The sequence below is a fragment of the Gopherus evgoodei genome, chromosome 13 (assembly GCF_007399415.2).
Source record: "Gopherus evgoodei ecotype Sinaloan lineage chromosome 13, rGopEvg1_v1.p, whole genome shotgun sequence".
Taxonomy (NCBI): domain Eukaryota; kingdom Metazoa; phylum Chordata; order Testudines; family Testudinidae; genus Gopherus; species Gopherus evgoodei.
Window position 1 is genome coordinate 24,032,444 of NC_044334.1, and position 21,389 is coordinate 24,053,832.

The 21,389-nt window shown below is 51.1% G+C and overlaps 1 protein-coding gene across 1 annotated transcript; it reads left to right on the forward strand.

The window, feature by feature from the left end:
- Nucleotides 1-38: 38 nt before the first annotated feature.
- On the forward strand, nt 39-20,364 carry VSIG10 (V-set and immunoglobulin domain containing 10). Its single transcript, XM_030583427.1, has 9 exons — nt 39-169; nt 4,784-5,068; nt 12,320-12,625; nt 14,016-14,303; nt 15,257-15,550; nt 16,248-16,358; nt 17,021-17,033; nt 18,018-18,181; nt 18,725-20,364. Exons 1-9 carry the CDS (start codon nt 88-90, stop codon nt 18,847-18,849), a joined length of 1,668 nt encoding a protein of 555 aa, XP_030439287.1. The 5' UTR covers nt 39-87; the 3' UTR covers nt 18,850-20,364.
- Nucleotides 20,365-21,389: the final 1,025 nt, after the last annotated feature.

Sequence of the window (21,389 nt, forward strand, 5' to 3'; positions counted from 1 at the left end):
GCGGGCAGTGCCGGGGCTGGCTGGCGGCTTGGCCGGCTTGGGCTCTCGCTGCGCGGCGTCTCTGTGTCCGCCCGGCCGCCCGCCCAGATGCGGGTCCCAGGTTGGAGCCTGGCCGCGCTCCTCCTCGCCGCCTGCCTCTGGCAGCTGCCGCCGGGCCTGGGCGCTGCAGGTACCGGGGGGCGCAGGGGGGCGGCGGACCCCGAGGCGGGGCGGAGAGGGGCCCGCGGCGCCGGTCCGTGCCCTGCTCGCACCTAAGCAGCGCTGTGTCCGGCGCTGCACCTCGGGCCCCTACAGCCTGCCGGGGGCTGTGCAGGGCCCGGCTGGGGAAGGGCCCCCTCCTCTGACGCGCTATTCCCGGGGCAGGCTCTGGGCCTGACGCCTGGTTCGTGCTGACCAGCGCATGCAGCGCGGCCGGGTAGGACCTGCCCCTTCGGGGGCAGCGGGGCAGCTGTAAGGTCAAACGGCTTCTGCTCCTTAGCCCTGCCCGGCTGCTGTAACCATCCAGCCACGCTCCGCGGGAGAGCGCTGTGCAAAGCGGGGCAAAGTCTCGGGGTTCCGCTTGTAGAGGTTGGGGAAACTGAGGCACAGAGCCTTCCCCGGGCGTGGCAGAGCTGGGAACGCCGCTTTCCCTCGGACGCGTTCCACTCTCGGGTATCTGGGGCTGTTGTAGTATCCGGCCATGTCTACATCTAAAATTTTGCAGCGCTGGTTGTTACAGCTGTATTAGTACAGCTGTATAGGGCCAGCGCTGCAGAGTGGCCACACTTACAGCAACCAGCGCTGCAAGTGGTGTTAGATGTGGCCACACTGCAGTGCTGTTGGGCGGCTTCAAGGGGGGTTCCGGGACGAGAGAGCAAACCGGGAAAGGAAACCAGCTTCGCCGCGGTTTGCTCTCTCGGTCCCGGAGCCAGCCAGCAAACCGCAGGGAAGGAGACCTGCTTGCTCGGGGTTCCGGGACCGAGAGAGCAAACCGGGAACGCCGCGGTTTGCTCTCTCGGTCCCGGAGCCAGCCAGCAAACCGCAGGGAAGGAGACCTGCTTGCTCGGGGTTCCGGGACCGAGAGAGCAAACCGGGAACGCCGCGGTTTGCTCTCTCGGTCCCGGAGCCAGCCAGCAAACCGCAGGGAAGGAGACCTGCTTGCTCGGGGTTCCGGGACCGAGAGAGCAAACCGGGAACGCCGCGGTTTGCTCTCTCGGTCCCGGAGCCAGCCAGCAAACCGCAGGGAAGGAGACCTGCTTGCTCGGGGTTCCGGGACCGAGAGAGCAAACCGGGAACGCCGCGGTTTGCTCTCTCGGTCCCGGAGCCAGCCAGCAAACCGCAGGGAAGGAGACCTGCTTGCTCGGGGTTCCGGGACCGAGAGAGCAAACCGCGGCGAAGCTGGTTTCCTTTCCCGGTTTGCTCTCTCGGTCCCGGAAACCCGAGCAAGCAGGTCTCCTTCCCTGCGGTTTGCTGGCTGTCTCCGGGACCGAGAGAGCAAACCGCGGCGTTCCCGGTTTGCTCTCTCGGTCCCGGAACCCCGAGCAAGCAGGTCTCCTTCCCTGCGGTTTGCTGGGTGGCTCCGGGAACGCGAGAGCAAACCGCGGCGAAGCTGGTCTCCTTTCCCGGTTTGCTCTCTCGGTCCCGGAACCCCGAGCAAGCAGGTCTCCTTCCCTGCGGTTTGCTGGGTGGCTCCGGGACTGAGAGAGCAAACCGGGAAAGGAAACCAGCTTGATTACCAGAGGCTTCCTCCTTCCACGGAGGTCAAGAAAAGCGCTGGTAACTGTCTACATTGGATTACCAGCGCTGGATCACCAGCGCTGGATCCTCTACACCCGAGACAAAACGGGAGTACGGCCAGCGCTGCAAACAGGGAGTTGCAGCGCTGGTGGTGCCCTGCAGATGTGTACACCTTCAAAGTTGCAGCGCTGTAACTCCCTCACCAGCGCTGCAACTTTCTGATGTAGACAAGCCCTCCGACTCCGCTCCTGGAATCTATGGCTAGGTTTGGTTTCACTAGGCCCTGTGAGGTAGGGAAGTATGATTAATCCCATTGTACAGGTGGGAAAGCTGAGGCACAGAGAGATGAAGTGAGCTGCCCAAGTTAGTCTGTGGCAGAGCCAGGAAGAGAATCCAGCTGTCTTGGGTCCTAGTCCGATGCTTTAACCACAAGACCATCCTTTTCTAGATCTCTGCCCAGCTCTTAATGAACATGTGTCTACAACACCCAAATAGTCACCTCCACAGCTGGCACTAATTGGCCATCTGCCAGTCAGTCTCAGCAGAGAAGATGGTCATGGATACTCCCACGCTGGGAAACGTAGCAGGGGAGCGATGTGGAGTATGGAGGAAGGTGGCATTACCACTGCACATGCAGTAAATACAGCGAAAACTTCAGTGCCCAGCATTGCCAAGCTCTCTTGCGTGATCACTGAGTGCACAGGAAAAATCATGTGAATTTTCTCTTAAAGCTACACAGCTGTTGAAACTTCCCCACGAGTCTTGGTCGACTTGACAGGACAATTCCTGTTGCCTCATGGAAAAGCCTTCAAAGCATTTCTGTTATTAAAACTTGATAGTTACCCTTTTTTAAACAACCAAATTGCCTACGTCTGTGTATCATCAAAATGCAGAAGTATAGTTATCCTAGACCTAACAACAAAGAGTTACAGGATGAAGCGGTGAATGAAGCATTGAACTGGGACGCAGGGCACTGGGGTTCTGTGCCCAGCTCTGCTGCAGGACTCTGAGCAAATCACCTTCCCTGCTGGTGCCTCAGTTTCCCATCTGTGAAGTGGTGAGAGCTATCCTCTGTAAAGTGGTTTGAGAGAGCTGGATAAGGAGAGCTATATCAGAGCAAGCTACTGTGATTTATTACAAATAATGTGCTAATACAGATAGTGCTTTTCATCGTAGAGCTCAGCGTGTCACAGAATGGGTATGTGGTGCTATATTCCCTGTTTGTAATTGAGGCACAGAAAGGTTCAGAGCCAGAATTTCACCTGCAGTTCCTATTGCTTTCATTGCTGCTCTTATTGGCTGATCTGCTTGTATTTTGGTAGTGCCAAGAGAGGCTGACCAAGACTGAAACTCCATGGCACTAGGCCCTGTACTGACACTTACTGTTAGACAGCCCCTGCCCCAGGGAGCTTCATACAGAAATAGGGTGGGAGGAGAAACAGAGGCACAGAGAGGGCTAGTGAATTGCAGCACTGAGACTAGAACCCAGGTTTGCAGGGTCCCTGTTCAGTGCTCTCTCCACTGGGCAGCAATGATCCAGTGGAATGGGAGAATGCCTGGATCGTCTCAGAATCAGGCCGTTAGCTACTGGCCTAAGGGGAAGGGCTGGGAATGGAACGCAGCTCTTCTGGCTCGGGCTCTGTGCTGAGTCCACAAGCACAGTGATTTATGGCTAACTTGGACCATTCACGTAGCCTGCTCCTCCCTGCTGCCCTGAACGTGTTTGCAAAACAAGCTCCAAACAGTGTCGACAAGTGATTAACTATTTATATATCTAGCCTCTGGAGCATGGTGTGCATAGGAAAGAACAAACACAGCACCATTCTTGTCAGCTCACCTTCCTTGTTCTGTCCACTCCAGCCTGGTAGCAGTTGCGCTGTGAGATATGTTATCAGGGCTTCCGGTAAAGCACAAACAGGAGAGACTTTTACCAAATCATCTGTTCTCCCCCCTCCTGCCCCTCGTTATTTTGTAAGTAGCAAGGCAGTCTGTGTAGAGACCATTTTAGTGGCATGGTCACCACCTGCCTGGTGTTAGACCAGGAGTCCTAGCCTGGGTAAGCCAGATTCCAAGGCCTGTTTTCTGAGCGTTCCTCTAATCCAAGCCTGGCCTGCTTTGGGATGCAGCGCTGGGTTTGCTGCTAGAATACAGCGTCTTGATGGGAGTTCTGCTCTCCGGCATTGGCCCTGGGCCAAGCACGCCGAGCTCTGGTCAGAGGTTGAGGAGGACTAGGTGGCATCTATCGTCTTCCAACTGCTTCTGATTCAGGAGCAATATTATTGCACTTTTACTGGAGACTGTCTGACTCCCCCACCAGTGGATGAGTGTTGCAATTGAAGTTGCTATAAAGGAGGAAAATGGGGAGGATGCAGGGAAGTGGTGGCTCTGAATGGTGAGATGGGTTAGTGACTTTGAACCGTACTCAGATCAAACAAATGTAGCCTCCAGTCATCGCTGGCTCTCGATGCACTGGTCCCAGTAGCCCGGATGAGATTTGGCTCCTCGCAAATCCCTTGCTTGCTGTGCTGCTGGGAGGGAGGGAGCAGCTAGCCCTGTGTGTCTCATTTTCAGCCCAAGCAAGGTCCCTGTTTCTGCTCACTCATCAGTACTAGGCATCTGTAGCTGCCAAATGCATCCCAGAATCGTTTGCGATGGTTTGTAGCAATGCTTCAAAGGAGGCACCGTGGCAGCTGTTGCAAAGGATACTGAGACAGAGACCCAAGGACAGCCCCTTGTGCAACTGAGCAGAAACAGAGATGCAGATTTGGAAGGGGATTTGGGTGGGCAGAAACTCAGCGGCCAGGGAAACATGCTTTAAGATGGACCTGTTAGTGAGTGACCAGGGTGGTCCCAGCATTCTTCCAGCAGCATGCATGCACCTTAGATGGCCCCCTGCTTAGTCAGGGGTTTAGTCCCCGCTTTGTTTCATGGACAAGATGGCTTCCGCTTTGATGCATGGCAAATCCTTTGCTGTGATGCCCGGGGGATTCACCTGCCAGCCACCAAAGGGGGTGGTGAGAACATAGGGGATGAGGCACGTTCTAACTCTCCCCTTCTCTTTGTGCAGGAACAGAAGAGGTGATCGTCGGGGAGGCCGGAAAGAGCGTTGTCCTCGTGTGCAGAAATGTGTCCGAGCGAGCGGATGAGGTAGACTGGTTTCACGGGGACCCTGGCGCTGTGCCCCCACTCTTCTCCTCCAATGCCACGCTGCCCGAAGACGCCCGCTTGTCGCTGGTGGACAATAGCTCTCTGCACATCTCAGCGCTGCGCCTGCAGGACGGGGGCAATTACACCTGCAAAGAAGTGCTGAACGAGACAGTTCGAGAGCACAGAGTCCAGCTCCTGGTAGCCAGTGAGTTTCTCGACACACGGTGTCCTGTAGCTGCAAGGGGCTTGATCTCACGGAGTCCTAGAGTTTAAAGCTAGAAGGGACCATTTGTTCACCTAGTCTGACTTCCAGTACATCACAGGCCGTCTACACCAGCCAGCGCCCACACACTAAACCCAACAACTGAAGTGAGACTGAAGGAAACGGGACCCCCAGGAGATTAGACTATTCCATGCCATGGGCAGAGATCAGGAGGAACTGAGGTGTGCCAGTGCCCAAGGCCCCTGGACTTGTAGGGAAATGATTAAATGAGAGATACCCAGATAATCCTGGCAAGTGACCCCCACCCACAGGGTGCAGAGCAAGGTGAAACCCCACCAAGATCACTGCCAATCTGACCTAGGAGTAAAATTCCTCCCCTTCACCATATGGCGATCTGACCCTGAGCATGTGACCAAGAACTGGGCAGCCAAGCCCCTGAGAGAGGGAGAATGCTTGGTGCGATCTCAGAGCCCTGGCCTGGGCTGCAGATGTGGTCTGCCAAAGCAGCTGTGCAGGAGGCCATGTGTGAAATGGCAACCTCACCTCCAGGGCACCCCCGTTCGAGGATGGTAAATACTAGCCACAGACAGCCCTGTGCCCTCCAATGGGAATGGCTTTCGGGGTTGAGATAGAACCACCCACCTGAAGGAGAGAGGGTCTTTATCCCACCCCCAGCCCCTGAGCCACTTGCTTTCCCTCTCTCTGAGTCCAAGTTACCCTTTGTGTTATTTAAGCTTTATAGAAACAGGTTATGATGTTGGAGCCATAGGCGGGCTCTCATTGTCTCAATTCTGCTGGCTCGCCCCGGTTCTGTGCCCGAGCGAGTCACAGGTGCTGCTTTGTGTAGATACAGCGTCTCCCTCCGCAGAGATCTGTCCCTTTTGAACAACAGTAAGGAAACCCTGACATGTCTGGGCCGAGGTGGGGATAGCTCAGTCCAGGGGACGATAGAGGATGTGAACGGCTGGGAGATAGGCAAAGCCATTTGCATAATTTAAATGGAGAATGCATTCCTGCTGGCAGTCGTCCCACCCTGGGCTGCCATCCTGGTCGACTGCTCTGGCTAAGCCAGATTGGTTGGTGCTTGGACAGCAAAACACAGGCTGCTGCAGGACATGGTGGTGTTCATTCAGCAGATGGCCCTCTTCCTACTGAGTCAGTATTGAACCGGTGTCCCATGGAGTTGTGGGAGATGAAATGAAACCAAGGTCCTAGCTGCCTGTTAAATATCCCATGGCCCTGTTTCCTGGGCAAATTTTAGCTGAAGTAATTGTATTCTGCTGATTGAAATTGAAGCTTCAGCTCTGGACAGAAGTCTTTCTTAAATCCCTGTCCTGAACTGTTATGCAGTAGTGCTGGGCATTGTTAAATGGCTACTGGGTTCTTCCTCAGAAGGTTCCTGTGTGTTTAGTCTGGGAAGTGTGTTGGAATCCTTTGGAATGAAGGGCACTGTGTACATATATGGTTAATTTAGGACACCTGCAAGGGGGTCTTAGTTTCTCTCCATTTCCAGAATCTGCTCCCCACTCCTTCCTGTTTCCAACCCCGCTGGAGGCTGTCCTTACACCTCCATCCAAGGTTTTGCCCGACACTAACTGGGAATCTAGTGCCGGGATGGCAACACAAGAATGCAAAGCTTAGAAAACCCGCAGCACAGGCAGGCAGGACGTCAGCCCCTTGCAGTTCCTTGCTGATGTGCCTCACCTCTCACTCGGCCACAGCTGCCTCTAGAGATTAGAGAGGAGCACTGTCTGCCAATATACCTGTTAGCCGCTCTGCTGAGCCTAACTGGGTGCAGTGGGGACTCTGATCCACTAGCGCCTGGACTGTGACCACCACTTTCACATGCCCCGCTGTACAGCCCATACTGCTGTGATCTAGTATAGGGCTGCACTCGAGCTGGAGGAGAAATGTCTAGCTTGCGTAGACACCCATTTGCACTAGTTTTGGTGGAGCTAGTGTGCTAAAAATAGCAGCGTGGCCACAGCAGCATGACTGGTGGGCTGGGCTAGCCGCCGGAGTATGTACCTAGGGGCCCAGGCGGGATTGTACGGCTAGGGTGGTCACTCCGCTCTGTCAATCAAAGCTAGCACGCCTTCATCTACCCAAGTCGACATTGGAATTTACAGCTCTAACTCAAATGAAGATGTACCCTGGAACGAGGAAGAGTCTGTATCCTGCTGTCTCTTGAGCTATCCAGCCCCCTTGCGTGCCTCTGCATTAGCTTTGCTCCTTTCTTCCTTGTTCGTTACCTGCTTGCACAGGCTATTGTATCCTTTCTCTCAGCTGTACTTCCTGCTTGTGTTCAGAGTGTTCCTCTTACTGAGAGCTGCTGCACCCATTTTGCCCAGAGCAGTGCTCTGAAAGGTCACGCAGAGAGAGAGGCCTTTTGCAGTGCAGAGAACTCCGCTGTGGATTTGAAATGAACAGCTGATTTGTATAGTATTCAAATGCAAGAAATAAACCTTAGGCTGCTGCGGCATGTGGGTTAGTGGTTTTAGCATAGGGCTGGGAAGTGTGCACTCTAGAATTCTAATCCCAACCCTGCCGCTAATTCCCAGTGATCTTGTGCAAGTCATTCAATTTTTCCGTGACTCAGTTTCCCCAATTGTAAAAGTATGTAACCACCTCATAGGGCTGTTTATGAGCCTTAGTTATTTACACTTGGTCGAACACTGCAGACATGGTCTGTATTATCGTTGCACTGGGGGGGTTTGTTGGTTGTTTGTTGTTGATTTGGTGTTTTACATGGAATATATGAAACGGGGCCCAATTCACGGACTTCCTGTTAGAAGGTTGGCTAAGGAGTGACAGACAGCTCAGTCTTCTTAGTTAATCCAACAGAAGGTTGAGCGTGACTTGGCCACTGTCTACAAGGACCTACACAGGGACAGATTTCTTTAACACAGCAGAAAAAGGCATAATGAGATTCAGTGGTCAGATCAATTCAAACCAGAAACAAGGGGCACATTTTCCACAGCGAGGCTCGCTAAGCACTGGAAGAACTTACCGAGGGATGTGGTAGTTTCTCCATCGCTTTCAGTCGAGATTGGGTATCTTTCGAAAAGAGACACCCTGCCTCAGCCAGAAAGGGCACAGGAGTAATTGGGTGAGTTCTCCAGCCTGTTGTCCAGGACGTCAGACTGGGCCATCAGAATGGTCCCTTCTGCTTTAAAATCTAAATGAAGAGGTCCCAAATATCGGTGAGAACTTAACAATAGCAATCAATAGGAGTTCAGTTGTGGCTTTTAGCCGTTGTCCTGTGTTTGTGTTGGTGTCGAGATGTGTGATTTGAGGGGAAATGCACACCCAACCTCCTGGAACGTTCGTACTTACTTTGGCATCAGCGGTGGCTCAAATCCCTTAATTGTAAGTTAACAATATGTTTGTGGGGCAAGTGGACTCACATGCACGGGCTAGTCATTAGTGTTGATCATCACAGGTGAGGATGGTTCTTGGGCTGCTGGTTTGAAATGTCTCTAAATGCCAGTAGTGTTATATTGATGTAAACCAGGAGTTCCAAAGCTAATAGAACACTAGTTCAGGTGGCAGATTCCAAGACCCAGCACCAAAATGCTGTGCTTTTCTGCTGAGTCACCCTAAACTCAGGTACTTGGACCCTGAATAAAGCTGAGGAGTGATTTCTGATGACTCATGCTGGCAGGTCACTCATATTAACTCCAGCAAAGGTTGGACTGGGTCTTTGGATCTGGGACAGAGGAAGTTCTGCAACTAGAAACATCCAATTTTGGTAAGAAAGCTTATACTGAGGCTTCTGCTTAGTCACTGGAGTTACCAATAAAGCCAAATCCCAAGAAAGGATATGTTTGCAGTATAGAGACTGTTCAAAGCAGGGTGGGGAGTTCACCTGCATCCAGCTATTTTGGCCTGAACATTTGTATAAGGTGGGTAAGTCATAGAAAATGAATTTTGTGTTTGTTTATACTAGTATGCAAATGAGCTCTGGCTGAGCCTGTGCAGCCTTCCATTATCAGCCAGAGATGGAGCAGGGAACTGGACATCAGAGTCTGGTCCTGGCTCTGCCACTAGCTCTCTGTGTGATTCTGAGCAAGTTGCTTAACCTCTGTGCCTCAGTTTCCCTATCTATAAAATGGGGATAATCATTCTTCCTGCAGAGGGGCCAGTGCAGCTTAATTACTACATGTTTAGAAAGTGGCGTGAGCTCTCTCAAATGGCAAGTTCTACATCAGGGTAAACATTTTCCCGAGCATACATAGTTGATGCTGTTTATGAGCAAAATAAACCTCACTCTCAAACCCTGTGAACAGCATCTAGCCTAACTCTGCTGTCCTAAACTTCACGTACAAGAGAAAGGACAGGGAGGCTCCAGGTTTGCTATGCTCTGTATCCTCTCTAACCAGCCCAATGGAAAAGTCCATATTAGGGCTGTCGATTAATCGCAGTGAACTCACGCAATTAACTCAAAAAAATTAATTGCAATTAAAAAAATTAATCGTGATTAATTGCAATTTTAATCACACTGTTAAACGAGAATATGAGTTGAAATGTATTAAATATTTTGAATGTTTTTCTACATTTTCATATATATTGTATTCAGCGTTGCAATTGAAATCAGTGTATATTATTTTTAATTACAAATATTTGCGCTGTAAAAATGATAAACAAAAGAAATAGTATTTTTCAATTCACCTCATACAAGTACTGTAGTGTAATCTCTGTCATGAAAGTGCAACTTACAAATGTAGATTTTTTTTGTTACATAACTGCACTCAAGACCAAACAATGTAAAACTTCACAGCCTACAAGTTCACTCAGTCCTATTCCTTGTTCAGCCAATCTCTAAGACAAATAAGTTTGTTTACATTTGCAGGCGATAATGCTGCCCTCTTCTTATTTACAATGTCACCTGAAAGTGAGAAGAGGCATTCTCATGGCACTGTTATAGCTGGCATTGCAAGGTATTTACGTGCCAGATATACTAAAATTCGTATGCCCCTTCATGCTTTGGCCACCATTCCAGAGGACATGCTTCCATGCTAATGATGCTCGTTAAAAAAATGTATTAATTAAATTTGTGACTGAACTCCTTGGAGGAAAATTGTATGTCCCCTGCTCTGTTTTACCTGCATTCTGCCATATATTTCATGTTACAGCAGTCTTGGATAATAACCCAGCACATGTTGTTCATTTTAAGAACAATTTCACTGCAGATTTGACAAAACTCAAAGAAGGTACTAATGTGAGATTTCTAAAGATAGCTACAGCACTTGACCCAAGGTTTAAGACTCAGCAGGACCTTCCAAAAATCTGAGAAGGACGAGGTATGGCGCACGCTTTCAGAAGTCTTAAAAGAGAAACATTCTGATGCAAAAACTATAGAACCCAAACCACCAAAAAAGAAAATCAACCTTCTGCTGGTGGCATCTATCTCAGATGATGAAAATGAACGTGCGTTGGTCCACACTGCTTTGGATTGTTATTGAGTAGAACCCATCATCAGCATGGACGCATGTCCCTGGAATGGTGGTTGAAGCATGAAGGGGCATATGAATGCTTAGCATATCTCGCACATAAATATCTTGCAATGCCAGCTACAACAGTGCCATGAGAATGCCTGTTTTTACTTTCAGGTGACATTGTAAATAAGAAGAGGGCAGCATAATCTCCTCCACATGTAAACAAACTTGTTTGAGCGATTGGCTGAACAAGAAGTAGGACTGAGTGGACTTGCAGACTCTACAATTTTACTTTGTTTTATTTTTGAATGCAGTTTTGTTGTACATAATTCTACATTTGTAAATTCAACTTTCATGATACAGAGATTGCACTACAGTACTTGTAGCTGAATTGAATAATACTCCTTTTTGGTTTTTATACAGTGAAAATACTTGTAATAAAAAATAAAGTGAGCACTGAACATTTTGCATTCTATGTTGCAATTGAAATCAATATATTTGAAAATGTAGAAAACACCCACAAATATTTAAATAAATGGGATTCTGTTATTGTTTCGGTGCGATTAATCACGATTAATTTTTTTCATCACTTGACATCCTAGTCCATACTCCTGCCCAAAGGAGGCAGATGCTCCTTACTAAACTCTGGTTTGGGGTGGTGCTGGCAAACTATGTTTGTTGTTGCAGTTTTTGCTGCCAACTGGATAAATGCCCTACAGAGCAGCCCTCAGATCTCCTTTCCCTTGGGCCCCCTCCTGTACAAACTACAGCACCGGGCTTTGTTTGACAGCCCCTGTGTCGACAACTGCTTCTAAAGATAGAGTTGAATTAGGAGTCGGGTTGCGCAAGCTGGCACGGTAGCACAATGTGCTAACCATGAAATCCCCAAGACTATTACTAGGGGAGTTGTTTGATTACTGTCTGAGTGCCAGAAATACACGTGAATGGATGTGGAGCTTAAAGAAAAAAACTACAGACCAGAAATAAGGAGAAAACACATTCAGTCCCAGTCTTTGCAACAGCTGGGAGCAGCCCCCCGTCCTGTGTTCCACCACCCCCACCCTCGCACCCCTCTGCGAATGTAGCAGTCTGGGGCTTTGGATGGCTCTTGACTTGCTGTACCCTTGTTCAGTTCTTTCACTATTTAAATAATAAACCAACATAATCCCAGTTGCTATCAAACCAACAGCCCTGGAAGGAGTCCAGAAATGACATTCCCTGGGTCCTCTGAATTGTGGAATTTGCCCCTGCAGCTGAATTACAGTTTGTACGTTGATCTGGGCTGCAAAACAGAGTTGGCACATGCAGCCTTCTTGCAGCAGGCAGAGTAGGGCTGGCAGGAATGGAGGAGGCCTGGATCTGGTCCCAGGAGTTCATTGCTAAGACCCTGATCCCGTAAGCTGAAGACCAAGGCTCCCATCCTGCAAGCTGTTCTGTGGCCATGTGGAGTGCCAAACTTCAGCCTCCTCCTGCCTAAGGGCTGGGCTGGCAGGGTTCTTTCTGGCCAGGTGCGCTGGGAAGCACTCAAGCTTTGGCTGTCCACAGCCTGGCAATGGGGGCTCCTGGCCACTTCCCCATGAGACCTTTAAAAGCCATTGGAGGTGGATCGCACAGCATGTACGGGCATTGTCAAACGGGGGACCCCTTCAGAGCTTGTGGGGGGGACCCCAGATAGCCAGCATTCCCCAGCTAAATAGTGGGCAAGCTTTGCCCAGATGTAAGATAGCACTTTATGCTGCTTTGAGGGGACTGTTTTGTTACACCCCCAGTTCTGGTTTCTCCTTGCCCATTTCAGGTGGCCCCAGCAACGTGGCTGTCAGCATCTCCCCCGCCGCAGCACTGCCCAATGGCACAGTGTATGTAGACAAACACAACGCTGTGATGTTCAGCTGCACCAGCAACTCCCATCCGGAGCCCACAATGGGGTGGACTTTCCAGCCGCCCAGTTCGACCCCAGAAATGTTTACTGAAGTCAATGGCACCTCCACCGTCTACACCCTGCAAAATCTATCCTTGCGCTTCCAGGGGAACTACTCATGCACAGCAAGGAACCCTCTCAGTGGCAGAAGTGAAACATCAACCAAGGAGCTCCTGGTCTACTGTGCGTAAGAGCGTTTGCGGTGTTATGGCTTGGTGAAAGGAATTGGGAGGGGGTTTGCTTTTCCAGTGTTTTCCCTGCCAATAGGTCTGGGTGTTAGCACAGGGGGTGATCAGAGTGGGAATGGTATCCTGGCTTTTGCTTCTTAAAACCTTTTGCTACAAAAAACTGGGTCTAAATGTCAACCTCTACCCTGAACCCTCCTAGGGACCGGCAGGGGAAGTGGAGGTTGGTTGGTTGGTTAGAATCTCTGTATTAAAATCTGCCTCAACCATGCTTGTGGGTCTGATCCAGGATAGGCATATTGTCTGAATCAGGTTTGAATGGATGATCTTGGTGATCTAGGCCACAAGTCTCACCCTGAGCTGGAGCTGGGTCTAATATCATTGACCTGGTGCAGCTTTGCACACAACTGGAAATGGACATTCTGATCATTTCTGCGGCACCAAATTTCATCCCATGCCATCAAACTGAATGCATTTAGCAAGAGTCTTGTCATTTTCCACGCTCGCTGGGTGAAATGTGAGGGATTTCACTGGTGAAGATTGGTTATGATATTTACAATTTGCCGTGTTGGTCTCAGGATATCAGAGAGATGTGGGTGAGGTAATATCTTCAACTGGACCAACTTCTGTTGGGGAGAGAGACAAGCTTTGGAGTGACACAGAGCTCTTCCTCAGCTGCGGGAAAGGTAATTTCCAGAGCTGGAGCAGAGCTCTGTGTAGCTCAGAAGCTTGTCTCTTTCATCAACAGAAGTTGGATCAATAAACAATATAACCTCGCCCACCTTGTTTCTATGCTGTTTACTGACAAGTAATATTTGTACAGTGCTCTGAAGCTGTTGGGCCCTATTCCCACCTGATGTAAACTGATGTAGCCCCTGTGAAGTCAGTGGAGCTATGTGAATATATGACACCTGAGATCTGGCCCTCGAGAGACTGAGTATGCACCACAATGTATCAGGAAGGACAAAGATGTGATTGCTAAGACATACTGCTGTATTAACATCAGCTAACGCAAAAGCTAAAACCAAAACTGTCCGGCACAGCATAAGGATGATTCACTGCCTAGAGTTTAGGGGGACAGGCTTTCTTGCTCCCCGTAAGGGCTGGGTGTAGATTGCCCCACTGCCTTTTCTGCTGGGGACCTCATCCCAGGTCTCCAGTGGTTGCTGTGTGCTGCTATGAAAAGAGCACACATGCCCCCCAAAGACTGGTGTGAACTTGCAGGGAGGGAATTCAGGCAAGTGGGAGAAGAGAAGAACCGTAAGATTTTTAAAAGGAGCTAAGGCTTTACCTCCCAGGCTAAAGTGCTGACACTGTCACGGTTTCACAGCATGGTGTATCTCAGCAGAGATGAAGGCGTCTTTAACCTTGAGCTGTTTTGCTGTTAGATCCCCCGCCGTCAGTCCCAAGGTGTTGGGCTCAAACTGCCCAAGTGGGGTTGATGCTGCAGTTGTTTTGTAACTGGCCCGGGGGATACCCGCACCCCGTCCTCCGGTGGACAGAAGAGGAGCGAGACCTGGAGAATTCAAGCTGGGTTGTTAATGCAACGGGCACTGGGGACACCCACGTGGAAACGCTGAGCAGCTCTCGCCTCCTCCACGGGAAGGAGTTCAAGTGTGTCGGGATCCACATCCTAAAGCAGGGGAAAGCGGAGCCGACCTGCACTGTGCAGATAAGTGCGTCAGCCTGTCCCTCCCTGGTTAGCCATTAACGAACTTGTGCACGTGGAGAGCTAGGCTGCCAGCTTGGCTCCAGTGAGAGCCCTGGACACGGGTCTGAGGGCAGGGAATCATCCAGGGAGTCTGATTCTCCCCTGCCCTGCGCCTCCCGTCATCACTTCCAGCTGTGCAAAGTAGGGGGAACACTAGTGAATCCAGATGGGAGCATTTGACATGACAGTAAATGGCTATGCAGGGCCCAGGGCAGCGGGGATCAGAGCCTGTAGCCCAGAGCCTCTGCCTGGGCACAGCTTGGTGGACACAAATAGTTCCATGGAGGTCCATGAGATGACTCACATGCATACGGCGACTCAGGCACGTACAGGTTTGCAGACGCGGGGCTGAGAATTTAAAAAGTCCATAGAGATGTTGGGAACCTTGATTTTTTTGGTTGCCCAACTTGAGATCCCGTAAAGGGACTGGATTTTCAGTGTGCGCGCGCTAGGATAGGGAAACTGAGGCACAGATCAGTGTAGTGCCTTGGACAAGGTCACCCAGCAGGCCAGTGGCAGAGGCGGGAATAGAGCCCAGAGCTCCTGAGGCCCAGTGCAGGACTCTATCCATCAGGCCACCCTGCCTCACAAAGTAAGGGATCCGGCCCCTTTCAGCAAAGCACGTACTTAACTTTGAAGGTGAGCAAGTGCTTACGTGCTTGGAAGCAGGGCCTAAGACACTTGCTCAAAGTCAAAAAAGGCAGAGCTGGGAATTGAATGCCGATCTCCCAAGACCCAGGCCCCGGCCTCCTCTAATTATCTGGGTGGGCAGTGGCTGCCTGCCAGTGTGGATCCAGGGTTCTTGTACATACACCCTACATGAGGTCATTTGCAAGTTGCTCTAGGAACATAAGATCTTTTTCCTATAGGATTTTCAACCTCCTTCTCGACTCCCTCCCTCCCTCCCTCCTTGTTTAGAGGCCCCTTTGCTGGCGACGGAGCCGCTGAAGACCTGCTTTGTGGGTGGCACCGTGTCCCTCACGTGCCAGGTTATGGAGAGCAATCCCCCTGCGAGAATCAGCTGGCTTCGCAATGTCTCCCAGCCAGAGGTGGAGATCCAGCCTGGTGGGAGGTACCTGGTCACCCAAGAGGGCAGCATCTCCAATCTCACCATTCAGAACTGCTCCCAAAACACTGACGAAGGCTACTACGTCTGCAAAGCTGAGAACCCCGCGGGGCTGAAGGAAGCCTACGTGTCACTCACCGTGAAGAGTAAGTTAGCAGTGCTGTAGCTGGGGGGGAGCGGAAGCAGGGTGCGAGGAGAGGGAGCGTGACATGAACAGGAGCAGAAAGTGAGTCTGATGTACTGCCCTGGATTCGTTCCCTCTCGGGCTCCCCGTGAGACACAAAACCCCAGGGAGAGGTGACCTTATGCCTCATTCATTTGTGTGCATTCATAGTTGTCTCCCATGTTCCTCTGTCCATCGGAGCATTCCCAGCTGCGGGGGACGGGGACCCAGCAGACACTGGCTCGCAGGGCCGCGATCTTAGTCTGCTGAATGGGTCCGGTTGCCGGAGGTGGCAGGATCAGTGTGAAAAATGACACAATTCTTCCACACTTGATTCTAAAACCGGCCTGATGTATGCAAGGAGCTGTTTACGGGTCAGCTGAGTGACTGGTGCGGTCCCTTCGTAGTCGACAGCATGTGTTACTGTATGGCTGTCCTGAGCGCACGTGCTGAAATCTGCCATCAGTCAGAGCCTAGCCGGGGCAGTTCCCGTGGCACACTGCAGTGCTTTTCATCTGCACGAGGTGTGTGTGCACGATGGCAAGCGGGCGCCCGATGCCCCCATCCCGCTGAAGAAGCAGGCCAGTTACAGGGTAACCATTGGCATCAGGGCAGTACTGTGACCGGCCAGTGACACTCCCATAGGCTGAGCTGCTGCGTCTCTCCTCTCCTCTGCACAGAGCCGGTGAATATAGTCGGGGTGGTGGGAGCAGTCGTAGTCCTGCTGCTGCTGGGAGTTCTGGTCATCTCCGGAATCATTTTGTACTACAACCCCCTCCTGTGCCTGAAAGGTAAGAGGAGCTGGCACCCCTCGGCTCCCTGCATCCCCTCTGCCCTTCCCAGCCACAAGGCAAACAGATGGGAGCTCTGCTTCTCCAGACCAGACCCGGCACAGTCCTTTAGTTTTACCCCCAGCCTGTAACCCTGGGGCCCTCCTCTGCCCCACTAACTTGTGTCCACCACTGATGTGCACACCTTACCTCGGGCTCCTTCCCCTAGCCCCTGTAGGAATGTGTCTGCTTTGGGAGTAGGGACAGAGGTACCCAGAGAGCGGGGCACTTGCATAGCCGACCAAGAGTGGATGGCATGGCTGTCTCTCTACGAGACCTTCTGCAATACTGGAGATGGTGTGTCCTGTGTGAAACTGCCCTCCCCTTCCCCTGCAAAGTTGTATCTGATGCTGTGTCTCATCAGTCTCTGAGCTGACCACAGCTGCCTTCTGCTGCTTCAGTGGGACAGCACCATCTCCCCGAGGCTTTCTGGCACTTTCCTGGGCTGTGCATCTGCATGGTGATTTCCTGGGACAGTCCCAGTTCAGTGTAATAGACAGTATTGCCAAAGGCAGCAAATGATCTTACTGGGAAACTGACTTTGCTTTGTCTGAGGAATCACATTTATGAAGGTCTCTTAAATCCTTTTTTCCTTTCTCCCTTCTTCCCCCCGTCCCCCACAGGCAACATACTCAGGTGAGTGTTTCCTTCCCCCGATTTCTGTGCAAACCTAGGTATAGCTGCTGTCCGGTAGACTTGCTGCGGTTGTAGCTAGGCTATACGCTACCCAAGGTAGGAGCCGTATCTACTGAAATCACAGGCTAAGGTGAGTGTCACATCCTGCACAGAACCAAGGACCAAAGCCACAGGCCCCAGTCATGTGAGCTACTTGAGACTCTCTGTTAGCTATTGCTAGTAGCCAGGCTTCTGTCCCCTGTGGCATAACCACTAGAAGCGGGGAGATCACACGTGTTGCGCTGACCCGGGGGAATATGCCGCCTCTAGGGAAGGAAACACCAATGTAAATTCCTCTCCTTGGCTGTTCTTGTCTTTGAGATTGATGGAGAGGGCCTGGATTTTGAGTCACATTCCCTGCCCCCTGAAGACAAAGTAGTTCTGCCTTGATTCTTTAAAGTGTAGGAAGTAAATAAAAGCAGCAACATGCTGCCTCTCTGGTTTACAAATAGCTTCTCCAACCCCTAGTGACAGCAAAACAAGAACCTTCCTGGGGTCGTGGTGTTCTTCACTCCAGCTCCCTTTTCTAGTGCTTATTGTCCCCGTCCCCCCACCCCGGGTTCTGTCCCTGGCTCCACTCTTGTGTGGCTTTGGGGGATTTCCTTCCCCACTGGTGTGCCTCAGTTTCCCCACCTGTGCAATTGGGAAAGTACTCACCTCACAGGGTGATTGTGGGGATTTATCCATGAATGTTTGTAAATTGCTCTGAAGACTTTGGATGAAAAAGGCTGCCGAGCTGCAAAGCCCTATCAGCACTATTGCTGCCAGTGGGCTTTGGGGGCATGAGTACAGGACTTGACAAAGCAGCTGTAACTAGCAGCTCCCTGTTAGAGACAAAGGTACAATTCCGTAGCCCCCTGGGGGAATGGAGGAAGGCTGGGGGCTGGAGGGAAGGGGCAGCCCTGCAGCCTTCTCAGTCACTTTCATTTGCCCTCCTGCTCACAGGAATCAAGATTCAAATGATGTCGTCATGCTGGTGGATTCAGATGGAGAAGGGGAGGAGGAGAGGGAGGAAGAAGAGGCAACTGGCAACTCCAATGTACATCGAGTGACGGCCCTGGTGAACGGGAACAGCACCCAGGCTGGCTCTGGCTACCATTTTACTGAGAGTAAGCACCTGGCTTTGGAGACGCATTGCTGCACAGGGAAATAGGCTGCCTCTGTCAAGCTGCTTGGTAAAATTTTGTGGGTGGGAGAGGCCACCATTTTCCCCATGTCCTCGCTCAGTGGGTGGTGTCTCAGCAGCACCAGCTGTGGGACGGGAGGAGCAGAGTCGGGTCTCTGGATCGAAATCACACCTCTTCTCTCCACCTGCACCTCCACCATGCAGTCACCCGGCTGCCGGAGTTAGGTGATGAGGATCATTTGTATTGTGTGTGCCTAGCGGCCTCGGTCAGGCTCAGGGCCTTGTTGTTGAGGACACAGCACACACCTAGCAAGAGAGAGCCCCTGCTCTGAGAAGCTGCTCACAGTCTGAATGGGCAGACAGAGGAAGGACGGGGGAAAGGCACGCTAGACAAATGCACGCTAATAACATGGCTACTACAGCTTAGCACCCAGGGGCTGGGAAAGCCCTGGGTGTTTGGCTTGGCCGGGCCGTGGCTCTGGTAGTAACTGTGTGCTAGGGTCTCCTGCCTTGTGATTTCTTCTAGGCGACAGCAGTGAGATGCACAGTGAGCTCTCAACAGAGGAAGTGGAGAGAGAAGAGAGGCCAACTACGCAGAGGCAAATTCTCCCTTTTCTTGCTGACATGGATGGAACTGTGGGTGGAAGTTAAACTTCAAATGCATCATTGATATGTGGCTGCACCTAGGCTGTTCAAATTCCTGCAGTGGGATCATCTGATCTGGTTGTTAGTTTCTTTCTTCCCTCGCGACAGCCCTATTTTTCATTCTTTCGTTTTGTTCATTCTTTCATCTCACACAGTTCTTTTCTTCTCTTTCTTTCTGGCCATTTCTTCCCTTCTCTCAAGTTTTCCTTTTGTCTCAGGTTTTCTTGTTAATAAGAGGAAGTTCAGAGGCAGACAGAGTTCAGGAGGCATGTGTCTCTGCCTCAAAAGATCTTGTCCCGTGGATATTCTCTTCATCGCTAAGCCTGCTGCCGACTGTGTCCAGGACCCATGGGGAGTTAACAGGAGGGCAGATCTGGATCACGAAAAAGGCTAAAGGCAATCCCAGCAATATACTTGTCCGTATAGGATGCAGCAAAAACTGGGGGGAAGGGTTGCAGGAGTTTGCTTCAAAACTGCTAGAATGTGCATGGGTCTGTTTTTATGAAAACGTTCCGGAGCTGGAAGGGAAGGTCAGGAGGTAGTGTGTGCTGCGTGGCTTTTGCAGGGCCAGCTGGCCTGTTCAGCACTGAGGAAGTGAGAAGATCTCCTTGAAGCTTTGCATGTGATTTCGATCCAGAGACCCAACTCTGCTCTAAAAGCATCATCCAAGCTACGGGGTGCTCCTACTGCCAGCTCTGCCTGGTGGGGAGGAAGAAGGATGTTCTTGTGGTTAAGATGCAGGATCTGGGTTCTGCTTCTTCTGCCACAGACTTCCTGCAGGGCAAGTCTCACAGGCCTGAGTTTTCAAAAGTGGCCACTGATTTTGGTGCCTCCATTTTGGGCTTTCCAACTTTAGATGATTGTCAGGAGAGGCAGAACCCTAACTTGCCTACGTGCCATGCGCCTTCTGCTTCAGCAGTGCGACTGCCTGGAGGGGAGCAATATGCTCGGAATGTTCTATGCCGGGGTGGCCAAAATTACCGATCCTCTGAGCAGCATACAATAATCTTCAGACATTTGAGAGCCTGGCGCACCTGCTTGGGGCTTCTGCCCAGTGGGTAGAAGCCCACAGCCTCACCATCCTGCTGCAGGGCAAAAGCCCTGAGCTCCTCCATCTCCCCCAATCTGGTAGGTAGAGAACAGGAGGACGTGAGGGACTCTGAGAGTTGCACTTGAACTGTAAAAGAGCCGCATGTGGCTGGCGAGCAGCAGTTTGGCCGCCCCAGTCTCAGTCACACAGAATCATAACCCACAAGAATGCTCAGAGCGGTGTGAGCTGACCCGGCCCAGGATGGAAGGGCGCTGTGGGGCGGATTGCTCGCTCATCAGGGGCTGGAGCCCTGCCTCAGCAAACCCTTACCCCATAAATGCAGCTAGTATTTATTCCCTATCTGATAGCCAGTTGTGTGCTGTCCTTGCCGCAGCTTCAAAGAGCAGCTCTCTCTCTTGATTTTCCTGTAAAACAGAATGTTCCTAGTGGTATGTGGATGTGATTTTTGTTTATGGAATAAAATTATTTTTCTGACAAGTCTGTCTGCTCTGCGTTTCTGCCTGGGGGGGGGCGGGGCAGCCATCCCTTTTCTGAGACATAAACATATTCAATAACTCCAATTTGTCTGTGGCATTTGCTCGGCTGGGGCCTTAGCTGGAGGTGCCTATCGCGTGCGTGATGTCTAAACCAGAACCTGCACAGCCAGCCCTTAGCAAAGCAGGAAATGGTAATGTTTGCCAAGCTCATTATTCCTATAAACCTGTTTGCACCAGTTTAGTTAAACACATGCAAAACTCCTCTGTGGAGGTCGGGTTAGAAAGAGCACATATCACTCCAGCTGAAGTTAATTCCTTAATGGCCATAAACCATGTCTACATGGCTCTGTCCAAGGGGCCATCGTGGAGGCTGCACTGGTTTGGCAAAATGGCCACAAGCTGATATACAGACAAGGCCGAACACCCTGAAAGCAGGCAGCGCAGTACACCTGCTTGCTGGGGTGAAATGGATGCGCCGGAAGCCCAGCAGATTGTTAGCAGGAGACCAAGACTTGAACACCATTTCTGCTTTGAATGCAGCGCTGACTGCTAGTGAGTGGGACCCATTCATAACCCATGGCTCTTTTGCCTCCTATGCCTTTACCTAGTTTCCAGGGGGTTGGAGATCACTTGGTTCCTACGGTAGAGTACAATCTGCTGTTTACTTGTGGCTGCAGCTGGTTTTTCCCTTCAGCAGCCACACACACAAAGGTGAAAAGTGTAGTTTTTGGTGGGTAGGGAAGTGCATTGAATGGGTGCTTCTCTTTGCAGAGTTTTAAAATCTCTTGGCAATCTAAGGGCTGGGCTACACAGTTCTGTACTGGTATAACTACGTTGGGGAGGGATGTGATTCTCCCCTCCCACTTTAATAGACCAGTGTAACCTCACTGTGGAAGCAAGTGTAAAGGTGCCTTATGCCAGGATTCTCAACCCTTTTCTTTCTGAGGCCCCAACATGCTATAAAAACGCCATGGCCCACCTGTGCCACAACTGGTTTTCTGCATATAAAAGCCAGGTCT